Genomic DNA, 12,303 nt, shown 5'->3' on the forward strand with positions numbered 1-12,303 from the left:
AGAGATTTTGATTGTTTGGTTACATTGTTAAGGGAGTTCTTTTGGTGGTTCTCAAGGCAGAGTCTTGATTGAAGCTAGCAACAGTCTGTTTTGTTTTGCTGACTTTCTTACCTGTTGGTGGCATAAATAAATATATAAATAAAAATGTCACTGCTCCTTGTGTGTCTGTGAAGGGGACCAGGTTTATGGCGCTGGTCCCCGGTAGACTTATAGAACTCTGTGACCTAAGTAGTTGGTACACTATCAGTGGTAGTAGCTATAGGGAGCCACAGGGGCTCACCCAGAAATTGTCATGTCTTTACATTCAACGCTGGATTTTCATTTTGGTTCTTCTTTATATTTATAAAATTTACTTATTTTTTATTTAGGCTTATAACATTTAATTTGAAAAACCTTCATATCAAAAAATTTTGATTTTAAGATTTAAATAACTGCTTTTATATTTGACTGTACGTCTTCATTATTTCAGATCATTAGTGTGGCTTCAGAGTCAGCGGGATGTGAGTGTGGAGCGGCGTGGAGGGCTCAGAAGAGATGACCCTCATGAATACAGAGTGGGACGCCTAAAGCACGAGAGAGTGACTGTGCCTCGTGGCTCAAATCTTCTTCAGTGGGCTCAGCAGGTGAGACTAAAAATTTTAATAAATGGGAAAACACTTTTAACAATATTTTAATCATATTGTGAAACAATTAGATCGTTTGCATAACCAGATCAAGTTATTGTGTGATGTTGATAATTGTTAAAAGCTGTGACAAAGTAATTCTGAACTTGTTTAATAATCTTATAACTAGTACAAAGTTAACTCTGTATCATACTGCAGTACAGTAAATCTTCTATATGCTGCATGAGCAGCACATGCAGCTTCCTTGATAATGAGTAAATAATTTTACAATGTGCTCATTTCACTTACACATGCTTATTAGTTGCTTAACATCTTTTGTAATTAAAATTACCCAACATTTATTATAATTTTAGGTGATGCGTGTCCATGCTAGTCGAAAGTCCATATTGGAAGTCGAGTTTCGTGAGGAGGAAGGAACTGGTTTAGGTCCTACCTTGGAATTTTATGCTCTTGTGGCTGGAGAATTGCAGAGAGCAGATCTATCAATGTGGTTATGTGATGATCAAACTGCTGACCCCATCACTCCTCCAGCATTAGATGGTGGTAATGGTACTGGGGATTCACAAACAAGACCTCCAGGGTATTACATCTGCAGACAGGGAGGTCTCTTTCCTGCTCCCCTTCCCCAGGACAGCACAGCTTGTGATCAAGTAGTAGAGTTATTTCATTTTCTGGGGATATTTTTGGCAAAAACTTTACAGGACAATAGACTCGTTGACCTACCTTTGTCTCGTCCTTTCCTCAAACTCATGTGTCATGGTGAGTTTGCCAATGTGAAGGATCGAGGCATTGCAGGGAGTTCTACTAAACCCAGAGGACTTTCTTCCTTACCATTAGAAGAGGACCTTATGACCTCTTCCATAATAAGTGAAGAGAGTGAAAAAGAGCTCGAGTTGGACCCTCCCAAGTATCGTGTCTTGGATACTCAACCATGGTGAGAATTTTTGTTATAAAAAAATATTTTTTGCAATATTTTATCTATATATTTGAACAAATTATGTCATCAGTAAAACAACACCGAATAAGGGCAAATCTTGATTTGCTCGGTGGTTTCATTCCTTTAAAGCTTGTATAAATATATAATTGCACAAATCAAACTTGTACTGTGTATGGGATTAAAAAAGGCTTTGTTTCTGAGAACTCCAAGAGTCCACTTTTTCAGTTGTGATTCATTGAATCACCTATTTGAACATAAATATTTAAAACTTTCACTTTTCACCACAAATACTGTACCAATACAGTGACTCAAGAATATAATTGAAAAGGTTAGTTAAACAAGAAATATTAAATTAGAAATGTAAATGTAGGGAGGGGTGGAGAGCCCAACATACTGCCTATAATTCAGTAGATTCATGGCTCGACTGATAATTAATGTGTTAATCTGTGTAACATAAAAATTCATCTTTTTATTTCAAATCTTTGTATAAAAGGACTTATTTACATGAAACCGAATTTACATTTTACAGTACCGTGCAAATTCAAGAGCTGCCATGTACCTTAACCCCTGCACTGTGCAAGCATTTCAGGAGGAATTCAATAATGTTCCCCCCCACCCCTTCCCCCCAAAAAAAATAATTCTTAAATGAAAGTAAATTGTCCGGCAATAGTGAAGCAATGAAATCCCAATGGCAGCATAAAATCTTGATCGCTCGTTGAGTAAACACGTGGCCGGGACACTCTCAAATGGGGTGGGGTTGACGTGTGCATTCAATATATTATTGATCATATTTTCAGTGTTTCTTCAATGTTTCTTTTCATTGGATTTGTCTATTGGGATGTCAGTAGTGGAATTTGTCAAACAATGTGTGGAACATTGGTATGCACAAATATATTCATGTCACTAATATACACACCATATTATAGTCTTAAGACCTCCATCCATCCATCCAGTCACCTCACCATCCATCCGGCTACGGTGTGTTGTGACACGTTCGTGCCTACGCTCTGCAGGTGAGTTTATGCGGTCGGGCATCTCATTAGGCCAGGCGCTGGTTCATGGTTTTTGGATAAGAACATATGAACAAGGGTAACTGCAGAGGGCCTATTAGCCTATATGAGGCAGCTCCTATTATAACCGCCCATTCCCATTCTTATACGAGTCCTACCCCATGCTTGAATCAATCACAGGACTCTTCATCCACCATGTTACGAGGTAAAGTGGGGGAGGTACATGTTAAGCTGTATCAGGAAGTTAAGAGGTAACATTTTGATGCAGTTTTGGTACAGAGGATGTGTGTTGGGGATTGGTTGTCGCATTTTGTGCTTCCTCTTGGGGCCCTTGCGTGCTTCCTCTTGGGGCCTTCCTTGTTCGTCTTTGTTCTTTGTTACACGGTGGGGCATGGCCCCGTTTTTCATGGTCTTATCTTGGTCACTCATTCCTTGCCCGTCTTGCAGTGCCTGGCTTAGCCCTTCCATATACATTGGATTCTCTGTACTCACCTAGTTGTGCTTGCGGGGGTTGAGCTTTGGGTCTTGGGTCCCGCTTCTCACCTGTCTTCACCCGACATCTACATGGCCTGTGTGTGTTGTTGGTCATGCCCCTTTCGTTCCCGTTTACTGCCTGTCTTCCTCGTTCCTCATCTTCATTCTTCAAGTTCCTTCTCCATGCCCTAGTCATTCGTAGGTTGGCTCTGTGTTCCTTCGTTGCTGTTCCTGGGCCTTGTCGGTCCTGTGTGTGGTCTTGGGTTGGCAGTTGCAGTTTTGTCTCCTCTTCGCATTTGGGTGTGTGTGACTTCCGCCTCTCGGGTTAGGTCCCTCATGTTTACCTCTGTGGGTAGTTAGATCCGGGGAGCCGAAGGGGTTCTCCCCAGAAAACCGGCGTTGAATGTAATGAAATGTCATTTTCTGGGTGAGACCCGGCGGCTTCCCCGGCATCCCTCCCTTCCCCAGTCGGCAGTTTTTCACGTGTTTTGATGTCCAGCCTCAGAACTGAAGGGTGGATGGCCGGCGTGGGGAACTGGGGCTCCCCCTTCCCCCTCCCGGGGAGGGGGGAGCTGCGCAGACAGTGGTGTGGCGACTTATGACGTCATGCGCGTTTGCTCGTTTCTTTTTAGGGAGTTCTATCCCTATCCACTTGTTCGGCTTTTTGTAGCAGTTTTCACCAGAATAGGGGTTTGTTTTGGGACGTTTTCCTTTCTGGGTGCCTGACCCCGGTCGATGGTCGACATAGAATGCTTCCAACCACACGGGGGTTTCTATAGGCCATTGCTTCCCATGCCTTTCTGAGGGGGGCCAGGTTCTGGCTCGTGGTCCTCAGTAGACCCCCACAACTCCATACACCTGACTGATGCCAAAGTCTGACATTAGCATATCAGCTTGGATAGCTCCCAGGAGCCTCCGGGTCTCACCCAGAAAATGGCGTTTCTTTACATTCAGCGCTGTTTTTTTTCCCCCCACACAATGTCACTGTAGTATGTAGTTGTCTTGGTGAGGTAATTACAGGGAGCCACCAGGGCTCTACCAGAAAGATGCATTTCATTACATTTGATGTTGGGTTTGTAGGTAGGCATTGTTTGTTGATTTAGTTGCCTTGATCCCCAGTTCAAGGGGCCCATGATGTTCGGAAGTTTGTGGCACCGACTGTTGGATTTTGTATTATGTCTTGGGCTGATATTCAGGCTCGAAGGTCCTGGCGGCTCGTTACCTGGTCAGTGTCCCTGGTCCTCCCACTGGGCTTGTATTTCCCTGGGTAGTGCTTCCCATCCTGGTGTCTTCCTTTAAGGGTTTTGCCTTCGCTCTTCTCCCCTGTTGAGTATTGCTAAACTTTTCTCTGGTTAATGGGTCACCTTTGGTCACTCCTGAAAACCAATGTTGAATGTAATGAAAGGCATTTTTCTGGGGGACCTCGGAAACTTCCATTACCCTTTCCTCCCAACCAGGAGCATCCAACCCCATACCTGCAGGAAAGAGGCATTTCATTAAATTCAGAATCTCTTGTGTTCTCCCATTTTTAATGTACGGGTATTTTGATTTTCAGAGCCTGCTTTATTTCTGAAATATTTTATTGGTAATTATATATTTTTCCATCAGGTTCAGTGGGCTTCTAACATTGGAAGATGTGTGCGAGGTTGACCCAGAACGAGGAACTTTCATGCAGCAGCTCAAATCTCTAGTTTCTATTAAGCAGCAAATCCTAAGTGACACAATTCTCTCTGAAGATGACAAACGTCTCCAACTCCACAATTTGGCTCTTCCAACAACTCCTGATACTCAGGGAGCTGAGCCACCAGCAGTTAGACTGGAAGATCTTTGTCTGACCATGCAATATGCTGCTCCCTCAAGACACTTGGGATACACTGCGATTGAGCTACGAACTGGTGGTGCTGATCAGGAAGTGACTCTTGCTAATGTGGAAGATTATATTGACCTTACTCTTAACTGGGCCTTAGAAGTGGGTATTAGAAGGCAATTGGAAGCTTTCCGGGTAGGATTTTGCCAGGTATTTCCTTTGAAAAAATTGGGTGCATTTAGCCCAGATGAGCTGAGACTTATGCTTTGTGGTGACCAAGCACCCATGTGGACTCGTGAAGATATCCTGGCATACACTGAGCCTAAGTTAGGATATACTAGAGACTCTCCTGGCTTTTTGAGACTTGTTAACATTCTCGTGGGATTAACAGCAGAAGAACGTAAAGCCTTTCTGCAGTTCACCACTGGCTGTTCTTCATTGCCACCTGGTGGCCTCGCCAATCTTCATCCTCGCCTTACAGTAGTACGCAAGGTAAGAGTTTAAACTTGAACTTACTTTAAGGATGTTGGTTTTATGGTTATTATTTTTCTTCAGTTATTTTTATTGTAGCACCCACTAAAACTGGTCACTTTCTTGAATAAAAGCTTGCCTAACAATTTCTTCCTATATTGCGTCTTTAAGTTAAATTTTCTATTTCCTTCAAATTTAACCCCATCATTTTTCCACACTCTTTTTTTCTTTTGTAAGGGATCAAATTGGCATACAGTGTATAGTTCTTTTTCCCCTCCATTTTTTGTTTTAACCATGATTAGGGCTCATTAGGAATGGTGCTGATGTTCCTTGTGAAACGGCAAGCTAAAGGCTGTTTTCCTACAGCAGTCATATGAAGCCTCCTCATAGAAACTCATTTATTTGATGATTAGTATCCACCAACCTTGTGTCAGAGCCTTTATATGGTTGGCTGACATAATTTTGTGTATCTACATATTTGGAGAATGTGTTTCAAGTGCAAGTCTAGGAATGAATGATCGCTGTTGGAATAATGTTCTTGACAAAGGTATCGTCAAGACAAGGTTGTTGCTGGCAAAGCACTTTGTGCTGTGGTTGTCCACAAAGCTGAAGCAGGTGGGGACTCTTGAGAACATTGGCCATATACATAACTGTAGGGCCACCAACATCTCTCTGGTGTAGAAGGCCTTACATAACCTGACCGGTCCAACCAGACTCAGTCAAGACTAGAGATGAGTCGTCTTATACCATCCTCCACCTTGTGCAAAATTCAGATGAATAAGGGGGGGGAGTGGTACATCCTCAAGATGGGAGTGAACTTGTACTTCATGTAAGGTTTTATAGCCTCTGCTTAATATATCATCTTAACAAGCTTGATTTAATATTGTGGCAGGGTCACCAAAGTAAGGTGAGAAGGAAGGATGAGTAGAATGCATTTTCCTAGAATGCCAAAAAGCTTTTGATACAGTCCCTCACAAAAGACTAATACACAAGATCGAGAGACTAGCCTGGATAAGATGAAAAGCACTAGACTGGGTAAGAGTGCTTAACAGACAGGAAACAAAGGGTCATTGTTGGAGACTGGAGTGGAATGGAAAGTTGTGTGCCATAGGGCTCTGTTCTATGATCATTACTCTTTTTAATTTATGTAAATGACCTCATAGAGGGAGAGAGTTCATACATGTCTGTTTGCAGCTGATGCAAAGTTAATGAAGAGAGTAAGAGCTGAAGAGTAAGAACTGAAGAGGAGTGTAGGGTGCTGCAAGATATTTTGACAAACTTCAGCAATGGGCAGATAAATGGCTGCTGGAATTCAATCCAAATAAATGTAAAATAATGAATATGGGTAAGAGAAATAGGAGACCTGTATTTAACACTTTTGCGCCGGGCATGAGGTCCTGGCGTTTGGGGCAAGCGTTCGGCGACACTGAAATGTGTATACTCTTTTCCGTTTTCTCACCTCCATTTCCGTTTTATATGTTTCATTTTGGTATAAAATTGTTTGTAATAGAATTCCTCACAGGAGTATAGGCCTATAATGTCCAAAAGCCCGGTGTGCCACCCGCACCAAGCACAAAAATCGGGTGATCACTAGCCATGAGCGCCAAACAGCGATAAAATGTGTGTACTTTTTTCAGTTTTCTCACCTCAATTCTCATGCTACATCATTCGTTTTGGTATCAATATGTTCGTAATAGAATTCCCTGCAGGTATATATGCATATGTCCAAAACCCTGGCACACCCCACCCGCAACAACGCCAAAAGTCAGTCAAGCGTTACCTGTTAGCGTACACCCAGTGACACACCTGCAACACCCTCAACACTCCTACAGAAATGTTTGATTCCGTTAATTTTCGTGTTACATCATTCGTTCTGTTTGTCATTTTGACAAAATAGACATTATACATAGAGGTATCAAATTGTTTGCAATAGAATGCTCTAAAGGGATACATATGCATATACAGTAAGGGCAAATGGAAGAACAACATTACCAATACCAATAAGATAAAGTAGGAACCCCAATATCATATTTATACAAAATTGAAACAATGTCTGTACTTACCACTCAATGATGTTTGTAGAGCATAAGTTGAGCATTCTATTGAACCACTCCAGCTGCTCCAGGAAAAATTTTTCTGAAGTTTCTCAACACATGTTTTATAGGTGGAGTGGCTTGGTTGTAAGCATTACTGCTTATCCACCTAGTATGTCCTCTTGAAATGGGACAAGCTGGAGCATAGTGCAGCACACAGTGCCACATCACACGACTTACACTTATATTTGGTGTCCCTCCATTTTCCAGACTTGTAGCAAACAAGTTATAAACAAACAGCAAAATAAAATTTACCCTTTGCTTTGAGCTGTAGATCTTTGGGTGCACCATGCTGCAATCTGAGAGTACCACAGGTGTATACCCCATGTTCAAGCAGCTTTTCTGAGAGTTATAGCAGCTATCCATATATAAATGATAACCTTTGTTCTTCAGGGGTTCAATCAAGACCATAACCGTCTCGGTCGTTGTTTTCCCAATTCCGGCACACACTCCAAAATCATATATGTAACCAGTAGTGGATTTAGCAAGCATGTACAGCTTTACTCCATACATATCAGGTTTATTTGGATTACTGTATAAACTTTGAAAGATAGTCGTCCACGCCATGACATTGTGGCTTTATAAAAATTAGAATTTTAACTAATAATTTAATTTGGGACACAACGTGCGTCCCCGCCAAACATCCGTGAGAAAAATTTTGGACGCGGACTGTGTCCCACTTGTGCGGAAGTGTTAACTATACCATAAGGGGAAGGAAATACAAGAAATGATGAGAGGAAAATACCTGGGAGTAGACATTTGTAAATAGATTAATACCAGAATTGAGAGGCCTCAGCTATGAGGACAGGTTGAGAGAACTCGCCCTCACAATCCTAGAGGAGATAAGAAACCAAAAGCATATAACTTACAAGATCTATATGGGAATACACAAAGTGGACAAAGGAAGCTTATTTAAATTAAAAAGAGGTAGGATAAGGGGATATCAGTGGAAGCTGGACACGCAATGGAGTTGAAGGGATACAAGGAAGTTCTTGTTTCCTGTATGGGTGATCAGACAGTGGAATGCATTTATGTAAGAGGTTGTTGAAGCCAGTTGCATCCACAACTTTAAGAAAAAATGTAATGAAAATGTTTATGTTGAGAGGTAATTAGTGTCATGTATAAACAACTAGGAGGCAGGGCATAAAGAGCTAGATCTCACTCCCCCATAGTCACTGATGGGTAAGCAATGATAGGTATGAAATATGTCCTGAGGCTTTAAGTTTCCTGGTTGCCATATTTGCAAGGTTCAATGTGTGGCTCTTCATGGTCATTGAAGAGTCAAACTTCATCCCCAAGATGTCAACTTCATCACCGATCACTAGCTTTTTCTACCAACCCATTTGCTTATCCCAGGTTCAGTGTCATGTAATCTAGTTATGATCATAGCCTATGTGTTTTCTACTGCAAACATAACCTATAATTATCTATCCCAGACGGAATTTGCTGCACATAGTGCAGTATCCTGTAGGAGTTTGCATTTGTTCTTGTATATGTAAAGGTAAGAGTACGGTCATCAGCATAATAGTTTATGGCATTTTGACAAAATAGACATTATACATCAAGAGGCCAAGCAAACTACATTGTGGTACACTGGCACCAGTTGAGTGGTGCCACTAATGGAAAGGTTTAACAAAAGCAAAACCATATTGCCAACATAGAAAGGGTTGAACCATATTGCCAACTCCACAATAATCGATAGTAAAAAGATGTTGTAAAATGTTGAGAAATTTTTGTCCCAAGAAATTTACCAGTACAGTAATTGACACTGGTCTGTGATTACCAAGCACTGAATGACTTTTTTTTTTCCTATCCCTATATGTCTGTGTTTATGGTGGAGGAGAGGGAAGAGGTTTGAAATTTCAGTTAAGGTGATAAGTGGCTGTTTTATGCTTGCAGAGATTTTGTATATAGAAATTCTAAACATTTATTAAGTCGGGATCAGTAATTTATAAATAGAGCCAGAGAATGTTTTTGAATACTAATAGGCTTGTGATGCTAAATTTAACTGAAGTATCTTCTAGTTATTATTAGAGGAATATTTAGCATGTTTATTTGGGGGTGGTGACAGTTTTATCATGACAGTAATTGCAGAACATAGTATACAGTATCCTCAAGATAGGATGTAGGTTACATCCGAAAATTTGGTTTTTAATACATTTCTACATATATTGGGTCTTTCTTTCACCTCGAATAATTACTTAATGAATAATGTTTTTGCTATGTTTTACAGAAATATTGTGTATCCACAGGTCGATGCAGGAGATGGATCATACCCATCTGTGAATACTTGTGTGCATTACCTCAAGATGCCGGATTACTCTTCGGAGAGCATAATGAAAGAGAGGCTTCTTGCAGCCACTCGGGAGAAGGGCTTCCATCTTAACTAATCATTAGAAAATAATAAGAACTATAGACTCAGGTTTAAGTAATAGCTTTTAAAACCCTTGATTCATGAAAATGTATAAAATGCTGAATATATTCAACAAAGACTTCTCATAAGTTGTAATTATAAATTAATATTATCTTTCTTTGGAGAAAACATGAATTAAAAAACGCTTGTATATTATTCTTGAATGGTAATTTATCAGTTGAGTTAGGTTAAAGTTGTGTAGAATGTTTCTTAATTACATAAATTTTGTTTATATTAATTGAATGGAGTTAGTTATGCTTTAGTGTCGGCCTTTTCTCTCATGTGGAATGTATCTTAGGAAAGGGTAATATGAAATTATTAATATTGACTTCAAAGTGCAAATTTTACGTGATACTTAATGCTTAAAAACAGGAAATTACAATATTAGTTTCATTATTTAAGAAAACTGAAGTCCTTGGTATTGACTTCATGCATATGACACAGAAAAAGGTCTTTGTCCAAATGTGTGTGCTAATTCAAGATTAGTGCTTTAAATTAAAAGTAAATATTATGCCTTTCCAGGTGATAGCTTGAGAAAGTGCAAATGTACGCAACAAAGCACAGTGCTACCTAGCGAAAGAATGATGCGTGAATGCACAGAACATTGGTCACCCTAGTGTCTGTACAAGTAAATGTGGCCTGTTTTATAGAGGAGTGAAATGTGTGAAAGCAGTTTGGATGTTGATGCCAATCTGCATAAGTGTTACTGAAGAACAAGTATTTTACATAAAGTGTAAGTGACACCACATGCATCTTTCTTGTCCTGAAGTGATACGTTGGCTGACATTGGCCGGTTGTTGTTTTATGTTGTCACCATTAGCTTATGTCTTTCTGTGATAACTGATGTGAAGGCATTGCATAGGCAGCAAGTTGTATATAAGGAAATACATTACAAGCATGCCACTGTTATAGTTGTGCGTCTCAATGTAACATTTAAGCATTCATGATTTTGAGTGGAGAATTACTGTGAGTAGGTGGTCGAGTGATTGAGCATCCATTCTATAATACACGAGTCTGCTGTTCAGTGTTGGCTGTTCTCATCTTGGCTTGTTAGCAAGGATCTCATGATAATAATTCTAATAAGCCCACTGTAGTAAATGCTTGAATGTGTGATTTATTATATTGCTATAATCCATCCCAAGCATATTTCTTCTCTTAACATTTCAACAAATTAAACATAACAAACATTGTGGTCCTGGTCATGAAGGGTGAGAGGCGGTGTTTGTAACCAAGACAAGGCATCGACATTGTCTGTAGTTCCACTAACAAAGATTTGGTAATCTTGTCATTTGAGAAGTCTCAAGCATGCTAGGGCAGATCATGCTATGTTTGTACTTGAAATATTATTGGTGGCTAGACAATTGATCTGAGACTTGTGCACAAGTTTGTAACATAGCTTCTTTTCTGCATTGTCAGTAGCAGGTTGAGACAAAGTAGTATGGGATTACAGGCTGGCAACTCGATCTCTTCATTGAGCTTGTCATAGTCATGCTCTGTGTTGTGCCTTATATTTTTTTCTTCTGAAGTTTTAATTTTTTTTAATAATTTTATGTTCATGCTATACAGATAGTTGAAACTAAGTTTAAAAATGCATTCTACTTTCTATAAATCATAATAAGGAAAGAATGTTTGTAAATTTGTCTTGTGAAATTACTGTTTTATGTTTTGAGGAGCTATGGACAGTGCTCAGAGTTTATTTTTCATTAACTTTTATAATATTTTCAACATTTAAATAAATATTATGTAATTGGATTGTAAAGATCATCATGTGAAAAACTTGTAGTATTTGTTGCCTTATTTATTAATGGTGTATGTAAAACATAGCCTAATGTAGAGGAAACTCAAGAGGATGTAAAGTAGGCATATAAGATCTAAAGAGTGTGTGACATGCACCCTTGACAGGCCAGTTATCTTTAGGGATATGCCCCATTCTCTTGCCTTCAGAGAGTTAGTTGTACATCACAGCAGTGGTTAATGGGCTCTGGTGTTTAATTAAAACAGTTCCACTCAAAAGTTCTTACAAATACAAAAAAGAAAGATAGCTTAGATAATATTGCACTTCATCATCAGTGCTAGAAATCTTCACAGTAGGCAAGTAAATCACATAGTTGAAGGGAAGTAATTATTAGCAGCAAGAGTAGTTGCAATTGACTTCATTTTGATTTATCTCTATATCAAAAAGTGAGCATAAATGTTAGAATGCAATAGGAATAATTGTGCATATATTCAATATTTATTTTATACTGCTAAATTTTGTCTTATTTTCTCCTATAACCTTTAATTTGCATTCATGATACTGTCCATCTTCAAAATTTGCAAAAATATTCTTCTAAGGTTGAAAGGTTCTCTCATTTTCAACTACAGTATTATTAAGAAGTAAATTAACCCTGAATCATAATTCAATTTAGTGAAGTCTTACGTTTAAAAGCTGATGTATTTTCATCATGTCCACCAATGCGAGATGCATGATGAAAT

General features: G+C 39.4%; 1 protein-coding gene across 17 annotated transcripts in view; it reads left to right on the forward strand.

Annotated features, from left to right (window-relative positions):
- Ufd4 (ubiquitin fusion-degradation 4-like) overlaps positions 1-12,079 on the forward strand; it is a 203,906-nt gene extending 191,827 nt beyond the window's left edge. For all 17 annotated transcript variants that reach the window (XM_045736451.2, XM_069326362.1, XM_069326367.1 and 14 more), the window contains 4 exons: positions 470-623; positions 977-1,557; positions 4,653-5,343; positions 9,668-12,079. In XM_045736451.2, coding sequence (XP_045592407.2) covers positions 470-623; positions 977-1,557; positions 4,653-5,343; positions 9,668-9,805 — 1,564 coding nt within the window. In that variant the 3' untranslated portion in view covers positions 9,806-12,079. The remainder of the gene's footprint in view (positions 1-469; positions 624-976; positions 1,558-4,652; positions 5,344-9,667) is intronic.
- The last annotated feature ends 224 nt before the right edge of the window (positions 12,080-12,303 follow it).

This window comes from Procambarus clarkii, chromosome 18 (genome assembly GCF_040958095.1).
Source record: "Procambarus clarkii isolate CNS0578487 chromosome 18, FALCON_Pclarkii_2.0, whole genome shotgun sequence".
Classification (NCBI taxonomy): Eukaryota; Metazoa; Arthropoda; class Malacostraca; order Decapoda; family Cambaridae; genus Procambarus; species Procambarus clarkii.